At 38.3% G+C, this 19648-nt stretch overlaps 1 protein-coding gene across 1 annotated transcript in view; it reads left to right on the top strand.

The window, feature by feature from the left end:
* The window catches only part of PRKN (parkin RBR E3 ubiquitin protein ligase), an 807172-nt gene that overhangs the window by 511934 nt on the left and 275590 nt on the right, over nucleotides 1-19648 (top strand). The window contains exon 7 of the mRNA XM_076333958.1: nucleotides 3823-3959. Coding sequence (XP_076190073.1) covers nucleotides 3823-3959 — 137 coding nt within the window. The remainder of the gene's footprint in view (nucleotides 1-3822; nucleotides 3960-19648) is intronic.

Raw genomic sequence — 19648 nt, 5'->3', positions numbered from 1 at the left:
CAGAAACATTTAGGTTCTCCTTTCTTTTTCATTTAAGTAAATGCATGCTGATAAAATTCTAATGGAAAGGAATCGGAGCACAGGAGCGAGTGACTTATTATGGAAATTTTCTGTGATGCATTGTAATGTTGGATTTTCAATTTTTAAAAGTGGTTACATTCCTAATTGGCAAACAAAAAGGACCAATTTATCCCTTGCTGCGAGAAACATTTTTCTTATATATTATTCTCATGAAGCCTCCAATTCAGCCAAACACATTATGTAAATGGAACCTGTGAAATACCTTCTAAAATATACATCAGATTTACATTACTAGACTGTTACGTTAGATTGAATGAGGGCCCTTGTTACAATATATGGCAAATTTTTTTGTCTTTCATAATACTCCTTTCTAAAATAAATTGTGTTTGGTTCAAGCAAGGCTTCTATTAATAACTCTTGGGGTTATCCTAAATGAGTATTTACTAGCTTCATCCGGGTATTATGAACATAATCTCTCCATTTTTGTCTTTACTGATCTCAGGAACAAAACTTTTATATCTCTTTTAAACTGGAAGTACTTTCTTTTGATACAAAATCTGCAAATGTTGGAATGCAGTGACTGTTCCAATGCCAAATGAATTTGGACAAATCTGCATTGCATACAGATTGAGTTTCTCAAAGCCTTATGACACAGATACTGTGGGCTGCAAAATTAGCGGACAGTGTAATAACTGTGAAAGCTAAGCTTTTGTTTTGTGACACAATCAGAACCCAGACTTACATAGTCTGTATGCATTGCTTGCAAGTCTGATAGTGTTAAAAAAGAGCACGTTTTAACATTAATGTTGTTCCTAAAGATGCAGTTTAAATGTGTACATATATGGCTGTGTCCCTTCTGGAGAATGTAGTTTGATTTCAAACAGCTGTGATATATTAAGAAGCAAAATTGATTATCAGAAAATAATTTACATTAGTAACTGATTGTAGTAATTCATTTGCATAATGAAGTGCTGTTAGTCTTGGTTTCATACAAGTTTAGGTGGAAGTGTTAATAACGCCATTTTCATTTCTGGCCTGGGTTTTTTAAGGTATTCAACTTTGATGGCTTTCTCTTGTGGATCTCTCCTCACATATAAGATATATTTTGTCTTTGAAATGAAGGTCAGAGAGGTGTGAATTTAGATCCAGGGAGCTTCCCATGAAACTAAAAAGATACTCAGATACTGAAGCAATAAAAATGAGCAATTAACCCTAAAAGAGAGATATCCATTAAAGCTATAGGCAAATTTGATTCTATCTGCATTTCAGGAAGAAATCTTTGGGGTGTTTTTCTTAAGGTTACATATGACTGGTGAGCCATGGGGACTTCTGCACTGCAGGGACAAAATAACTGGTCCTCCAGCTCTCTATAATGATTTTGGGACCACCCAGAGTTAAAATGATACAGATCAGCTTCTCATTTTGCCTTACAGCTGTCTTTTAAAAATTATTATTTGTTACATTCAGAACAGCAAGTGGGAAACTAATAAGGATTAGTAATGGGGAGGTTTTATTTAATTCAGTTTTTAAGCTGCTTTATTCAACAAAATCCTTAAAACACAGAGATTATATTTCTGGAGATACCAACACACTGCCATGAATTCTATAGTATGTGCAAGTCTAAAGCATATTTTCATGGAAGATTAAATGCTTATATACAGTAGCTGAAATTATTATTGATTACATTTTGCAGTTGTATTCCCACATTGAGGGCTTGGTGATTTATTGTTTCAGTAGGTTTTCAAAGCATCATCTAGCAATAGCAGTATTGCTAACTCTAATGATTTTATCACAAGCCCTGCTGTATTTGATCTTGTATTTTAATACCTGTCTCCTGGAGTACAGTGAATATGTGAGAATTCCTCCTGTTATTTTTAAAAATAATTCTCTTTCTTCCTAGTTACTAAAAAAATTTAAGATAAAACCCATTTCTACTTGTGTTTGCCAACAGACAAATAAAAGGAGTAAAGTAGTTCAGCATTTGAATGGGAATCTCTCTGTTCTTTTCAGCTTAACGCACCTCTCTCTTTATTTTTCCAATTTTGATACTTGAGGTTGGTAATAGTCCTCAAGGAGAAGACATAAGCCAGCAGTATTGTATAACACTTACAGAGCACATAACTTTATCAAAGGGGTCATAGTCATTATTTTGGAATTGACAGTTAAGGTATGTCCATCAGGAGTTAGAAGAAGTTAACTTATATTAGAGCAAACCCATTAGGTTTATCACTGTGTTCCTGCAGTGGAGACACATTTCATGTGTATGTAATATTTCCTATATTACTCATTTTTTCTTTCACCTCCAGTGTACTGGTCCTGAGCAGGATTTTGGGAGCCACTGCCCCTCTTTGCTGTGGCCACCGCTGGAGGGTTTCTTAGTGCAGGCCAGCTCAGGAGTAAAACTGTTTGTCTTCACTTATTCCAAGTGTTTCCTCTCTGCATCTCCACAAGCAGTATCCTGTCAAGCTTGGGATACCCATATTTAGTTGTCTCCATGTAGGTGTCTGCATGTGTGGCGGGTGTCTGAACTCCCGTAATGGTCCATGGAGATTTAGTCCATATGGAAAATGGAGCCAAGCGGGTGATTCAGCTCACCCTAATGTAGATACCTGAGGCTGATCAGCTCCAGCCTCCGCTGAGTGTATTGACTATAGTGAGAATTTCTCGCTTAGCATGCAGGTAGGTATTTATATATAGCACTGAAGTTTAGGTGTCTTGTTCCCAAATTGAATACCATACCTCTGACCAGAAGCTGAATTATTTTGCTCATTATTACTAAGGGAATGCCCTCTATGTAGAGTTCCAATGGCTGCCTTGAGAGCCTGAAGGCACAGGGTGGTCTTCAGAAAGTCCTATTTAGCTTTCCTAGCTGGTAACATTTCTATTTAATCCTACCTACCACCATTTGATGTTTTACCATATATGATCTTACCTCACCTCATGCAAAGGATTTCTGTTACTAAAGCACTTTTCTTGCTTTAGGTTCCAGTTTTCAGTAAAGTTTCAACTTTCAGTAAAAACTTACTTCCTTTTCCTCGCACCTGATTCATGTTAGAAATCATCTGTCCTGGTTTCATTTGGGATAGAGTTAATTTTCTTCCTAGTAGCTGGTACAGTGCTGTGGTTTGGATTTAGGATGAGAACAATGTTGGTAACACACCGATGTTTTAGTTGTTGCTAAGTAATGCTTACACTAGTCAAGGGCTTTTCAGCTTCCCATGCTCTACCGACTGAGAAGGCTGGAGGTGCACAAGAAGCTGGGAGGGGGCACAGCCAAACTGGCCCAAGGGACATTCCATACCATGTGACGTCATGCTCAGTACATAAACTGGGGAAAGCTGGCCGGGGGGGCCGCTGCTCGGGGACTGGCTGGGCATCGGTCGGCGGGTGGTGAGCAATTGCACTGTGCATCACTTGCTTTGTGTATTATTATTATTATTATTATATTATTATTGTTGTTGTTGTTGTTATTATTTTATTTCAATTCTTAAACTGTTTTTATCTCAACCCACGAGTTTTTCTCGCTTCTACTCTTCCAATTCTCTCCCCCATCCCACTGGGGGGCAGGGGGGGAGTGAGCGAGTGGTTGTGTGGTGCTCAGTTGCTGACTGAGGTTAAACCACGACACCATCTCTTTTTAAAAGTGCTGCAATATGCCAGGTTAAGTTCTGTTTTTATGTATGTAATAATCTTGTGTACTACTAATGAAAAATTATTATAAAATTAGAAGTTTGAAACAAAGCTTTTTGTGGAGTTCGGTCCAGTCCTTGTTCATAATTTTCACTGTTTTGTTTTTAACAGGAGTCCTGTGCTTGTGTTCCAGTGCGTGCATCGCCATGTCATTTGCCTAGACTGTTTCCACTTGTACTGTGTGACTATGCTGAATGACCGTCAGTTCATCCATGACCCGGAGCTTGGCTATTCCCTCCCTTGTGTAGGTATGTTTTAGCTGATTTTCTTTTTAAAAATTTATCTGATTTTCATTTCAGGGCAAGATTTTTTTAATCACCTATTAGTTTTGAGTATGTCTGTGGAATTATACTGTTTTCATATGAGTTGTTCCATTTCATGGAGAAAATATTTGAATATTGAAGTGGTTCTTGCTGAGCATGTGAACTGGAGAATTAACTGGATTCCAAAGGGCATTTCTTTTAAAACCAAATGCATACTTTCTTCACATTAGTATTTTATGATCATGAAGTGCTAGCAGATGATAGCATTATACTCTGGCTAAAAAAACCCCCACCTTGACCTCCACATTTCCACTTTCAAATTAAGTAAATTGTTAACTTTCTTGGCCTGGCTTCAAGTACTAATGAAAAAAGGACTGCAATAGGAATTTCAAATAGCCTTCCTGTTGATGAAGTTATTGCTACTAATTGTCACCTCATTGAATGAAATGTAGATCACCCTGAGAAGATGGTAGATTTTCTGTTTTACCTGAGTAGGAAACAGAGTTTGACTTACCTAAACAGAGACTTACACTGAATCTGGAAGGTGTGTCTTGAGAATTGATTCAAATACACTGGCACATGGACTGCAAAATTCTCAAAAACTTTGCTGTGAAGAAATGTATTAAAATTTATTTTTCCTGTTGCTAAATTTGCATATGTGCATATGTTTGTCACAAGTGCTGTATAGTGCTATGAATCATTTTCCAGCATATTAGAAGCTGCATAGAAGATGGGTTTGCCTGGTTACCTAAATGGCTGACAAATAAGTTTCAAATCACTAGATGGAAGAAAAATTGGCAAAATTTCTTAGGAGAGTGGCATTTACTTAATGTGAGGACATGCCTTGAGGATATTGAAAGTACAGTAGTAAGAACCATTTAAAATTATTTATTTTTAATTGCTTCAGGAGCAATCTAACAATGGTCATCAGTTCACATTTCACTAGAATTGCTGTTTATGTGCTGTCTCGCCAGGTCTCATTTTACTTGCCCCCCAACAGTTTGCTCTGCTACTTCATTAACACACTGATGTCATACTGCACAAAACACATTTTAACGTTCTGTAAGAAAACTTGTCATGAGGAACCTGACAGGAACTTTATACCCAGTGCTCTTTCCTTGACCTTGACATTACTGCAGTACTGTGTGGTCAGCCTGTACTCTCAGCCTCCCTCCTTGCTTCTCCAAAAGTTAATCCATTTTCTTCTCCCACACAAATTAATCAGCTACTTGAGATGAATCCATCCTTTTTTCCCCTCGTTTATCAGTTCTCTTCCCTGTTCTCCTGTAAGGTCCTTAGGTTAATCAGTTATCCCACTGGTGCAGCAGGCAACTCTTCTTTCTCCTCTCTGGTGGGCCTCCTTGCAGCCACGGCTAGTGTCACAGAGCTTTCTCCAGTTCAGGCTGGTATGTTAAACTAATGGGCCTTCCACCTCTTCTGTCTGTAAACCCATTGCTAGTCACACTGCACAAAACTTGTATTAGGATTTTTCCATATATCTTACAACTCTAGTTGTTCAGTTCAGAAGTTTTATCTGTCCTTTTTTCTCAGAGAGGAGTCTAAGAAGTTTGCAGAAGTTTTTACTCCTGGCTGGCAGTAGCAAGCCAGTCTTTTTCTCTCTTCTGTGTGTTGAAGTTGAACACTATGGGAATTGAGCAGTAGAAGCAGAGTAGATGGGATGAGGAGAAAATGCAAGAAGACAGAGCTGAAATGCTCAGGGACATGATTTCGGTCTTTGAGAGGTGAGGAAGGCATAGGCTTGGCCTGAGAAAGGGATACCGTGAAGTGTGCACAAAGAATGACTGTACTTACAGAATCATAGAATAGTTTGGGTTGGAAGGGACCTTTAAAGGTCATCTAGTCCAACCCCCCCGTGAAATAGGGTTCAGCTGTGGGAATGGAGAAGCAGCTATTGCTGCCAATCTAGCCTCAGCTGTGTTGTACTTTAAGTGTTAAAATAGTAAATATAGAAATGCTAAAATATTGATAATCTTAACATTTCAGAACTCCCCAAATCAGAAAGTTATTTCCAAAATACTATACATTAAAGTAGCACTAATAGTAGTAGTAATAGTAATAATAATACAAGTGCGATACATTTTCTCTCTGTTCTCCAGATAGTAAGAATGCTTCTTGGAAAAATTTCTGCGGAGGTGCTGCCCTGTGCCAGTGGAGTGCATAGTTTAGGCATGCCACAGTGCAGCGCAGTGCTGTGCAGTACAAAGATTCTTGAGCTGGAGCCGAATCATGATGCTGAAGGGAAGGAAGTATAGTTGTGTCAGTATAGCATGTAGGACGGGCTCTTTGACAGTTCTGGTAGGCTGATGAGGACTGACCAGGCAAATACTACTTCAGGACCCATGTTAGTATCTCTGCACAGTGGTGTGTGGTGCTGTCTAGGCATACCTGCTTGCTCAGAGCCAGCCTGATTATCTCTAAGAAGTATTGACATTATACTGTGCTGGCAGGCTTTGTGTTGGAGAGGTTGTCAGTCACAATCTCTGAGTATTCAGCAGTTTTAAATAATATTCCATCTAAACCTAAAATTGATTGCTACCTCCGTCAGTTCTCTTTGTTGTGTTAGCAGTTCTGTATCAATAAAAGCATTTGTAAGCATTATCTTTCAGACTGCTTTGCAGGACGAAGAATCTAATCAGTGCTGTTGTAACTTCACTGGTTCATTTCTGCAGCTACCTGAACCTGACTTACAAGAAATTTCTAGTTTCTAGAATTAGGTTATATTTGAGTTAGGAACTGATGACTATTTTTTGTCCTTTGAGAAAGTCATGAGGCTGAGTTGCATCACACCTGTGAAGAAGAGGAATGCCTGAGTTGCCAACCCCCTCTTACCATTCAGCTACAACGGATTTTAGCCTCCTTCATAGCTATGGATCCAGCAGCTTCCATCAGCAATGAATTCAATTAAGAAACATTCAGAACAGTATCATGCGATTTTCTTTTCCACTTATCATGGCACTCCTACTGAATAGTATAAGATTGCATTTTTGCAATCTACAGTTCGCAATCATTTTTGCAGCTGCAATTTGCAGTTTGTATTTACACGTAAGGACGAGAAAGCACTGTTTGACACAACTTTCTCTAATTACCTCAGTGAAGCCTAAAATAAATTCCCCTTGATGGGAATGAATACCATGGGACATGCCAAGAAAAGACTTTTCTTTTTTACTGTGGTAATGTTGGTTTAATACATGTTATCTCTAACAGAGCATGACTTAAACCAAAAATATTAGATCTGAGCTTTATTGAAAGGTTAGATGTTGATTTGAGCCTGCTTCTAAAAGGAATACAAAACAGAGTCGTATTTACTGTAATGAGATTTATGTTATGGTAGGTGACCAGGTTGCACAGACAGATCAAAACAGTCTGTATTAATACATGTATTTTTAAACGTCACGGACTAATGCTGAAGTAGTATTTATGGTGTTTTGAACAGAAAATACTAATGTTCTGAGTTCAGACTTTGTAAAAATTATTTTACTTTTCCATTTTCATGTAAGAATGGATTTACTTAAAAACTAGCCCATTTCTTCAAGGCATATGTGCACACATTGCCCTAGAACTGTACAGGAGGGTTTGGTTTTGTAATTAAGCCTATTTAAATTGTTTGCACTTCCAATTAATTCTGTTCATTCTAGTGTTTTTCAAAAATAGAGATAGCATAATGAATATAGCCTGCAGTTTCCATTAACATTTGACTCACTGTTCCTGATTTTTATCAAGGGAATGTACCAACATAGCAAGTTTTTTTATATCTTTTATTGGATCAATCTAGAGGTGAAAGCACCGCACACACAACAGAATAAAAATAAACAGCAGCTGCTACAGCAAAGGGTCACTGTGACAGACGAGATCAGTGTTATCACATGTGTATGATAACTTGAGCTGGAAAGGATCTAGGGATTTCAGATAAACAGTGCTTCTCAAATAGGTTTAATTTCTTGCTTCCTGGCATAGATATACCAGAAGATGCATTTTGTCATTGCGTTCAGGTATTTTGTATGGTTATATCCTTGCTTTTCTTTGATTTCTGTTATGTGGCCTAATTAAGCAGGAGATGATAGGTGTTTAGAAGGCGGCTATCATCTCAGCTGATGAGCTGAGATATATCACCTTGATAATGCCATAGCTTCACTTTGTTCCAACACAAAATGTGTCATTGCTGTGATTTTTGGAAGAACAACATTAATTCCTTAGCGCTTAGCTGCTAATCTAGTGCCAGGCAGCACTACTCCAGCTGAGAACTGCCAGTGTTGAGGACCAGAGCTCTGAGCACAGTAACTGGTGCATTGATAGGATTAGCTGTTCAGAGTAGCATGGCAGCAGCCCCATGGTTCAAACCCACTGTATCAGCTCAGAGCAAGGACTTATAGATAGGAGCTGGCTAGATTTCATTGGTCATTAAAATAAAAAAGTAAACGTTACAGATTATACTCTCTCTGCCCTTGTTAAATGGCAACAAAAATCTATCCCATCTCTCTGTATGGTGTCTTGTATTAATGAGGCTTCATGCATAGAAATTTCCATGAGTGGTGACCTCCAAGTATCTTTGAAATAATTAATAAGGTGCTTAGAGGGACAGATTTGCATATGCATGAAAGATCATTTATGGTTATTTAGTTACTGTGCAGGGCAAAGAATCTCATAGCATTACCTCAAAGCAGGAATTGTATACAAATATACAATGTATTACCCCATTTAAACATATACTGTTCTTATGATCACCATTTCATTTTTAAAGTAGCATTACAGCATTATGGGTCTTGGTCCCCAGGGTAAAATAAACTTCCACGGATCTTTGGTAGAAGAAAAATTGGTGAGGCCAAGGAAAGACAAGGTTTTACACTGCTGTAGGCACTTTGCAAAAATGTCTTTGCGTCACTTTATTTCTTACAAATAATCATATTCATGATGTATTTTAAAGGAATCTGGATAAAAGATGCAGTTCTGATGACTGTAAAACACTGTTGTATCTGGAAGTAATCAGATTTTACCACACATATATAAATAAATAAGTGAAATTACCACCAGTTTGTATGGAACCGCTAATAAAAAGGACTAAAGCTTTAAAGTATAATAAATTGCCTTAAGAGCCATGTTCCATTGAAAGAAAGCTTCTGGGGAATGATTAAGGAGGCATAGGTATTAAGATTAAATTTTTTATCCCCATTAGATGCTATTTGTATAATAACAGTATGTTCTTATTCCTATAGAGGATGTCAATGCAGTGGTGAATCTCTGAATCATCTTTCAAAATCATAGTACCCAAAAAGAAAAGGGGAGAATAAATAGGTAGCCTAAGCAAAGTTTGCAAGTAAAAGGAAGGAGGAAAACTGTATTTTATTTGGTCACTCCAAATAGTGTGTTTGAATCTTTTCTGTTATAGACAAAATCTCTATTAAATTTAGGAAGGCGTGTGTGTGCAAGGGGTTTTAAAGCAAAGGTCAGTGATCTATGAACAGAGCCTTCTCAAGAATGTAATGCGGAAGCAGGCATAGTTTAGCGGGGCTTAAAATGGGAGAGTGCACCAGCTGGTACAAAAAATAAGATTTACCTGGTGTGAAGCCTCAATACATCAACAGTTTCTGAAATCTGTGTTCTCCAATAATCCTGCTTAAAAATATTTGAAGTAACTTAGGAAATCTGAAAATGCAGGAAATGACAGTTTATTATTAGAGGTATAAAATAAAAGGGATTGAAAGCGGACACATTTGCAGCTTTCGGAAGTTCTTCAAAGTGCTCCTTAAGTTTAGTATTTAGGGGGTGTTAAATTCTTGACAGCTATAAACTTTTTGTAATTTCTTGTTGGTATGAAATATCTGAGCGTACAGAAGCAGGTGTAGGAGGCTGGAGAAATGCTTTTTATTTTTTATATATTGTACATCTTAGAAGAGTTTTTTTCCACTCCAAGGAATTAATGAACACGCAATTACAGTTTTCAGAGCATTTGTGGTGACAGTTCTAGTTGTATTTTTCTTTTTCCAGCATTGCCCATGACAGGGAAAATGCAGATCTGCCACCATGTTGTCTATTCATGTTCTTAAAGGGATATCTGAGCATGTTTTGGAAGGGCATTTGGCAATAACTGACCTTTTTTTTCCTCTTTCCTGGACCCTTTCTGTCATTAATTTCCCATGGCTGAACCCCGCTATCTAGTCTTGGGAGGGGTTGCATGCCCACTAAGCTGCTACTTTTCGTTGTCCCCAAGGGGAAGCTGGTTACTGCTTCTGCAGAGGGAATGCAAGGACTGCAGTGGTGAAGGGCAATATAGAGGAGGAAACCCTTTTCTTCCTGTCATTCCCAAAAAGTTCTTCAAAAAAAGAAGATTATACAAGCTACCATACACATGTATTGGTTTGATGAACAGTGAACCCTGGATCATTTCCCTATATAAGAATTATTCAGATGTTCAGCCTACTCATTAATTCTGACTATATCTTTCCTGTGTATTCTGGGCAGAATAAGTATTTATTAGGGATTATTTTCCTTCTTCATGTTCATACTATTACAGCTATTTTATTATTCACGTTATGGTAGTTTGAACATACACCATTGACTTAGTTGTTGTATATATTTCTTAGTAAGAGCCAATGTCTGCCCCTTTGGGCTTATCGTTTGAGTAGGTAAAACATGGGATGAGAAGCAGAGGCAGCAAATCACGTAGAGGTTACACAAGAGATCACTGACTGAGTTTGTGTTGGAACCCAGGTGCAGTCAGTCTCATTACAGTGCTTTTCCCACGAGCATATTGCTTCTTTTTTACCCCTAAGGTGTTCTAAAAGTAGATTCCTCTCATTTCCCTTCTTTTAACTTTCTACAAACTCTTGGTCAATATGCTAAGATGAATAATGATTTTTTCTGTAAGACACTGTGCACTGAACAAGTGGCATACCTCTGTGCAGCACCCTGTAGGAGGGAGCCTTGTTGACAAAAGATCATTTACTTTCCCTATTATTTTTTAAAATTGTTGGAAGCTTATCAGAGAATACAGCTAGACTGCTTTCTACCCTGGTCTAGCAGGTGAAGCTAACCTGACCTCATTCGAGTAATTATAAGTTTACTCCAACCAGACTTTGACAGAGAAGGGAACCAAAAGCATATAGATAAACTAGATTTTTGCTTTCAAGAGTTCATTGAATTTGCAGCAGTTTCCTGAAGAACTTTTATGGTCTTCTGCATTCTCCTCTCACTGTGTGCCTAAACTAAACATGAACCAACAGTGTATCAAGTGTTTTTTGTGTTCCTTTACTAGCACAAGCACATGAGGCTAACTCAAAGGACGTGGTTAGAAGTCACAACAGCTCCTTCATTTCCATTTTCAGTGTTTACTGAAGTTCAAGCAGTGACATCTGAGATTTGTTCCCTCAAGTCTTTGCTCTGTTTCCGTAGCAGCGGATTGCCAACTCCATATCTAAACAGTCTCAAAATCTTTAGAACAAGCAGAGCTTGATCCCATGGTGTATTTGAAGCAGGCATTGGATTCTTATCTGGGAACAACTACAGTGAAATCATACCATGTGATCCTCACAAAAATCTGAGCTACCATAATTAAATTCAGCATGAGATATCTTACCATAGGTGTTTTTCTCCCTTACCTCTTACTAGTTCTTCTGTTGCGATATATTTCATTTGTAAATTGCATGGAGATGACAGCACACACAGGCTCGCTCTGGTTAATAATAGTGAAGGACAAGAGATAATGAAAAAATCTTGCTTAGAAATTAATTTGCTTTAGGAGCAACTAGGAATGAACTTTCAAAGCAGACTTCTTGTCCTATAAAATAAGATGTCCAGTGTCAAAGTAAAATAGACATACTGAAGCAGTGGCAGAAGTATGTGTAGGGGGGGTCTATCTGTCATCATTTCTATGTCCAGCTGAACTGGAGGTGAATTTTTGTCTCAGCTGGAATCAGCGAGAGCTGTGACTTTGTCTTTGGAAATGAAAGGTATTTGTTCTGACTGAAAGTGCTTCTGCCCATATTGGTTTATCTTATAATAATCACTTGATGTGAGTATATGGTTGGCAAGTCACTTTTAAGCTGCCATCTGATTGAGAAATATCATCACCTTACATGAATAAAATCAAGTAATAGTCTTGTTAGTCATCAACTTTACACTCAACTGCTTGAATCGGTTTTTAATTTAAGCTATTTTCTAATTAATCTTATATAAGTGCTGTTATAGCAAGTACAATGATTTTGACTGTATTTCCTTGAAGTCTGTCTTCTTCAGAAAAACGTATTTTTTAAGAAGGAAGGATCAGCTTCTGAACGAGAAACTTTTGTGTTCATTCATGGCTGCAATGTCACTTCGAACCAGGACTAGATTCAGTTGTCCCTGGATGGTGCTTAGAAGTCCTGAATGGCCTTGTTTGGTGATAATGGAGATAAATAGAAGGAAGGAATAATATACAGGGAATAGGGGGAAGAGGATTCATGAAGGGAAGGAACCGAGAAAAAGGCAAAAGAGGCAGTGCATTAAGGAGAAGAATTGGTGACTATTCAAGAAATGAAAGGAAAAAGATCTAAAGAGGGAGGGTGGGTAAAATGAGAAAATAATGCCTCCAGCTTCCCTCACATTTTGGAGAGGCTGTGAATTTGTTTTTTAATGACAGTAGTTCAGTGGTTTATATGTGGACTGTTTTTCCACAGACTGGAGATGCCTGAGTGTTTGTTCTAAAAATGTCCAAGGGACTGTATTAGATGCTAATTTTTACAGCTGGAATGTGCCTGAGGTGTTTGTCTTAGACTTTTAGAGCAGCATGAGGGGAAGCTGACCTTTCATGCCTGGATAATTAGAGGTTTCCTGATGGATCAGTTTTTATCTGAGCAGAGGGTCTCTTTCAGTATAGCACCATCTCTGAGGTGGGCTGTGCAAGCAGCAGCCTTTATAAGAAATCATTACTGACTGCTACCTTATATACTCCATAAACAACCTGTGGGGACCAACTGTGGCACATTCAGCATGTGTTTAGTCTCTGAAGCCTGGTGATTAATATCTCCCGAGTCACTTTCTGAGTCTTGGTCTCCCACATGGCAGCATGTAGAGCTGCTGCCACATCACAGAACCAGCTAAGGACATTCCCCTTCAACAAGGAGTTGGCTTTAATTAAATTTCTGTGTCTGGAAAGTGAAAATCTAATTTTCTTTTTGACATTTTCTATATTACTACTTAGACAAAATTATGAAAATAATTAATCCCTGTGAAGCAGACATCAGCATTATAAGGGGTACAAAAATATTGCATATAAATAATACTACTAATCACCAATCTGTTATAATTTATTGATGCAAGTTCTTATTAAAACTCTTAAATCAGATTTGTTCTCGATATAGCAGATGTGTCAAGTGATTGCACAATGTAGGTGCAAGTGAGGGTTATAAAAAGTAACATGGTTCAAACTGTATCTCAATAAATTATATCTCCCCAGAAACATATTTCAAGAAAAGAAAGAAATGGGGGGAAAGGAGATAAGGTGTATGATTTAGAAAAGAGATTTTCATTCTGTATCTGGGTCAAATACAGTCCAATATATTAGTGGCTGAAATTGGTGATAGATGAAAGGTCTGTGTGCAATAACTCAGTGTTCTCATTCTGGTCTATGGGGAATCCATGTTCACATTACAAAAGCCATCATGTCACCTACTGTCAGTTGGTAGCCTTGTTTCCTTCCCTAGGAGTGCAGAAACGGATCCTGTAAGCGTGGAAATCGAACTGCCTCTTTGTAGCTGAAGTACTTTGTGGAAATCAGAAGTGAGAGTGGAACAACATGGTGTCATCTGCACTGATGAAATGCCACTGAGATGCAATCTGCAGTGCTTTTATCAAGATCCTTTCATACTAACTAAAAATTAAAAGGTTTATGAAATCTGAACACCTGCACTTTGCACTGTGTCAGTCTTGGCATTGACTGAAGTATCACACTTTGGTATTTTTCCTTAGAATTTGATGCCATAGGCCAATTTCAAGAATTGGTCCTTGGATATTGCAATTGTAATCTATCTGCTTGAGCTTTGTTAGCTGGATGGTTTGGAATTGCCATTGCACAGAGAGGGTAGATGGAGCAATGGCACTGAACACAGGCAGTTGGGAGAAGACCATGGAAAGAGGTACTGGTCCAAGGAAGTTTGGATTGCAGGGTCACAGCCTATTACAATAAGAAGACACTAAACTTTCAAGCTATTGCTTATACAGATTTGCCACCATATGATAAAAGAGTAGTCTTATTTGGAAATAAGTCTAGATTCTTTAAGATTAAAAATATATGTGTTTAAGCAGATAGTGAGTTTTAATAAGGTCTTGTAAAGGAATTATTCAGAGGCTTACAGTTAGCTTTTTTTATTTTGATGCCTGAAAAATTTGGGTTAGTTTAGAAATGTTTATGTTTCATTTTCCAATTTTAAAAACAAGGTAGCCTCATTATTTCAATGAAAGTAACAGAACAATAGGATCTGCCAGAACAATTTAATATCCCTATATTTACTGCAATATTTTATGTTTTGACCTTTAAATATCTGTAAGGACACTAACATTGCAATTTGAAGAGTTTAGGTGAATAGCATGGCTGGACAGAATCGGGGACATCTTCTAAAAAGGAACTTTCCTAGTACACGATTCAGTCTGATTCATAGCCAAGGTAGGGGATAAAAGGCAGAAGAGATACAGTTAGTTGAGAATGACAGTGGAACTTATGTTTTGCTTATAAATTGTTTAAATGGCTTGAAAATGAGGGTGAAGGAGTTCTCTTATAAGGCTTTCCCTTTACTGAAACGCTCATGGAAGTGAAACCTGCCAGACCCTTGCTAGTTGAGTCCTTCACTAACAATTTAAGTTTGAACAGTATTCATACATTCCCTGTCAATATCTTTGCATACTTTGCTTACTGCAAATGCTCATGGATAAATTTCAACAGTAAATAACAAGTTGTAATACAGCAACATTCATAAGATTATATAATATGTGGAATGTTATGCATTACGTGCCTTGAACAGGCCTAGACTGAAGCACCAAGATGCATCCTATAATCTATGTATTTGTTACAGAGGTTGGAATGTTATGAGAACAATTATATTTGAAACTGAGAGCATCTAGTAGCAACCTGGTGTGCTCACAGAGTCACCCACTATCTGCCTGTCAGTACCTCCTCTCCTCTCCTCTCCTCTCCTCTCCTCTCCTCTCCTCTCCTCTCCTCTCCTCTCCTCTCCTCTCCTCTCCTCTCCTCTCCTCTCCTCTCCTCTCCTCTCCTCTCCTCTCCTCTCCTCTCCTCTCCTCTCCTCTCCTCTCCTCTCCTCTCCTCTCCTCTCCTCTCCTCTCCTCTCCTCTCCTCTCCTCTCCTCTCCTCTCCTCTCCTCTCCTCTCCTCTCCTCTCCTCTCCTCTCCTCTCCTCTCCTCTCCTCTCCTCTCCTCTCCTCTCCTCTCCTCTCCTCTCCTCTCCTCTCCTCTTCTCTGTTTCCCTTTGCCCTAGATGTCTCTTTTTAAACCTCATAAAAAATGAGGCACCTGCTATAAAAGCAAATGATCTGGCAAAGTGTGCAGTTGTTGCCATTTGGTGCACACCTCAGCTACTCCACCTTCAGCTCTGTGGCTCACACTGCACAAGATACTCACCGATGCTTCAAGCATGCTTTTACTGTTAGACTTCTACTGAAATGGCCAAAATATCCAGGGCAGAATTTTATTGTGTTAACATCAAATTAGAATTCCAAAGAAATTCTCACCCCCATTTAAGATATTTGATTGTGTCTGTGAATTCATTTTATTTATGTGTAAAACACAAATAGCTTAGTTGAAGGTGTTAAAAAACAGACAAATGAAACATCTTGTTGGGAAATACAGTGAAAAAGGTATGCACGGTAAAAGTCTCCTGCTTAGTTGTTCTGATTTCTTTCTCTCTCTTTGTTCATTTTCCTTTTTTTCTCCCAAGAGTAAGCCTATCCTGATTCTACATTATTTCTTTTCACAACTTATGGTTTCCTTTTTTTCTTCTTGCTGGGAAGCAAAATATTTTCTACTCTGTCCTTCACTGCCATTCCCTTTGTTGTCTGCCCATCTTTGTTGCCTTATTTGCTGATCCCTAAATATTACTGGCTCACCCTCTGATTCTTTTCCATCTCTTTTTCTCTTGCTCTTCATTTCTCCTTTCATCTTTTTTTTTCCTCTCCCTCACCTTGTCACGCCTTGCTGTCTCCTCCTGCCCTCTTTTTTCTAATTGAGATTCCAGTCACTCTTGATCTCTTCTGTAATGACCACAAAGCAGTGAAGCCTCTGGGCAGATAAAAGCATAAGGCAAATTGACTCTGGAGGTGGAGTAATGTACAGGGGTCGCTTCTGACGGTCAGTTTTATTGTCTGTGATCACTAGGAAAAGGGCGTCTGGTATTGTCCCTTGGCTGCATAGGTGAGCCAGGTAGGTCTTAATGCCTGACCATTTTCTTTCCTGTCTCTCTATGCTCAGCTTAGACACCAACCAGCGAATTGTGAGCAGGATTATTCATATTCACTTGTTGCACGCCTGATGCTGTGACTGCGTGTCCCCTAGAGAGAGGCAATGGGAGGAGTTACAGAGTAAGGCTGGTCCTCTCTGATAACTTGGTTCAAGACAGCTGCTTGGGAAAGAAAATCCTGTGTCAAATGGAGTCTGGGGTTTGGGGGCTTGCTTATTTGTTTTGTCACTAACACATGATGTTTCCTTCATTATTCTTACCAGGTAGGAAAACAGTTAATAAGAGTTCGGGGGTTTTTCCCCTCTCTTTTCTTCTGTAGCCATGCATGCACATAAACACACATAGGCACAGCCTTCAGCAGGATTTCTGGCCAGCTAAACCACAAACTACTAAAGTACCAAAAAGTTGAAAAGTCCTTTTGTTTGCTTTCTACTGTGTTTGTAATACGAGAGAGTGCAATGCGAGGTACAAAGGAAGCTCAGCTTGTCAGTTAAATAGGCTGCCTGGCACAGTCAGATTTTGTTTTTCATGATCCATTGCCCCAAGTAATATCGTCTGTTTATATCACTGCTGGAGGAAGGCGGGAAATTATGGAGGCGTTTTTGGTAATAACTGCTAGCAGGGAGACAGTATTTACCAGAGAGTCTGCGATGAGACTCTCAGGTAAATAATAAGCATTTTAGAAAAACTACCTAATTATGTATTTAATCGCTTGGAGCCGTTCCAGTCACTTGGGAAAATAATGCGCATTTTGTAAATCTGCCTAATTATTTATTTGTGAAGGAAGTCATTCTAGCCTCTGGGGTAAGTAGTGTGAATTCTATGACTTTCCATACAGATCTGTTCTGCCTGAGAACGTCAGTATTTTAAAAAAACCATCCCACCACCCCAAAATACCAAACCACGAGAAGGCAAAAATGCATTATTATAAAATGCAGTGGTTTGTCTACTTTTCTGTCCAGTGCTCTAGTATTTCTATAAAGGCTTCAAACTTTATTCTGCTTTAACATAGCTGTCTTCTATTCTCAATGGGAAGATGAGCAGTGAAGTGCAAGCAGCCATATTTATAGACGGCACACCATCTGAATAGGGAGTTTTGAGGCCACTAATGAATCAGACTAACTCTAGTCAGCAGTTATTAAAAGCTAGAGCACAGTTAAGATCAGAAACTGCATAGCATCTTTGCACTGGTTGTGACAGTTTCCTCTTACAATGGTATGAATAATGAATTGCATACTTTGACCATAATTAGTTACGAGCAAGAGAACTGAATGTCTGATATATATATCTGTCAGATTTAAAACAAGTAATTTTTTTACAGTGTATCTGTCAGTCCATAGGGAGTTATTTATTCTACTGGTATACGTTCTTCCCTCTCTCAATTTGTGCTTTTTTAACTCTAGGCTTTTTCCTTTATTGAAGAATTTATAGACGAGTTTCCATAGACTATCATGAAAGCTATTCTGAATTTACTTGGTGTGGCTCTATATTTGCTGTGTATTTTTAAGTGCTACAGAAGTCCACTTGAGAAATTAGTTTTTATTTTTGCAAAAAGCTAGAAATAATTTTCTTCAGAAAATACCTCAAGACAAAAATATTTACAAATGGTATATTTTCCCTATTTGATGAAAAGTAGAATTTTCATAATAATAAATCTAGTCAAGAATAATTATGTGAAGAATCAATTTCTTGACATTGCATTTTCTTACAAAGTAAATTAAGGTTTAGTTCTAAAAATGCAAAATACTGTCAGCATTTAGAATATTTTCTTTATCAAAACAAATGTAGAATATTGTTCAAGAAAAAAGTCTTAATGGGTTGATTTGGAAAACTAGTCGTAGCCTCCCTGTCTCCTTCCAACTTCATCTGGATTTGTGGGCATGTTACATGAAATTCTTTTCCCATCACAGAAGCAACATCCAAAAGCTGAGGACAAAACAGTCACATTATGTCTGTAATAAATGTTGCCCCTAAAGGGCCTAATCTCTTGTGCTCAGTTGGATGACATCCACAATAAATGAAGAAATTCTAACAAAGATTTCTTACATCATTCTGTCGCCATTTCTGTTTCATCCTAGGGTAAGCTAGGACTCCCCCTGCTTTTACTCACTGCCCTTATTGCAAGTAACCTGTAGCTCACTTGTTTGCTTCCCTCTTTTCAGAAAATTCTGGGTTTGCTGCTGCTTAGATTCAGTCATTCACCAATGGAAGGGCTATTGCTCGTCTGCACTGCACAGGAACATGCATAATTAGCAGCACATGCTTAACCCAGTTGGTTGGTGCTCAAATGCTTATGTTTATGCATGGACTTGCATAATTTCCTGGATAAAGGAATTTTCATGCATCATACTCACTGCTAGATAGCATCAATGTCATCAAGATGGACTCATTCACTGAACTGCTTTATTATTTCTAAATAAACCCATTTTCCCTGCATTTTTACAGCATATTTGGAAATACCTCCTAACCTGAAAAATACATTGTTTCAAAACACATTGTATTCAAAAGTCATTTCAACCCGTCATACATTCTATGACTATCCAGATGCACAGAAAACATAATAGTGTATTTAATGTACTGCATGAAGCTCATGAAATTGTTTTTCCTCCTTCGTTCCACTGCTTTTAATTCTAAGTCCCAGTTAAGCAGCATTCTGTAATAGATTTGACATTTAAATGTTGGACATATAAAATCCAGGTTGCTAACAAAACAACGTCCAATTCATATACATTATTCTAATTTTGTTTACAAAATAGTAGGCATTCACAGCATTTGTAGAACTGAAAGCATATATGACACAGTGGACAGATCTCACACTCTGTAACTACATATTGAAGCAGCGCAACACTGTGGTTTAGTGCAAATAGCAAGGTCCAAACTTAGAGCAGACCTAAGATGATTTAACCTGTGCTTTCATTTTAGCCATACTGGAGCCCGGACATTAACTAAAATTGGGGAAAGGAACAGTATTTCTCTGGTATGGGCCAGCTCTATGCTGGGTTTGTTCTCCAGATGCCTTACAAGTTGTACAAGGGATGTTGTTCAACAGACTATGACCATGAAATTCAGGACAGCCCCTGCTTCATCTTGCACTGGGAGAGTTTCCTAACTCTAGCGTGATCCGCCTGTGGCTGGTGTGTGTGTGTGTTAAGGTCACTTCCTCTGTCTCGCAAAGCAGCCAAAAGCTGTTGATAATCAGTTTGTACAGATTGAC

The sequence above is a fragment of the Aptenodytes patagonicus genome, chromosome 3, assembly GCF_965638725.1.
Source record: "Aptenodytes patagonicus chromosome 3, bAptPat1.pri.cur, whole genome shotgun sequence".
In the NCBI taxonomy this organism is placed as follows: domain Eukaryota; kingdom Metazoa; phylum Chordata; class Aves; order Sphenisciformes; family Spheniscidae; genus Aptenodytes; species Aptenodytes patagonicus.
The sequence above is the reverse complement of the archived record's forward strand: the minus strand, read 5'-3'. Positions and strand labels throughout refer to the sequence as shown.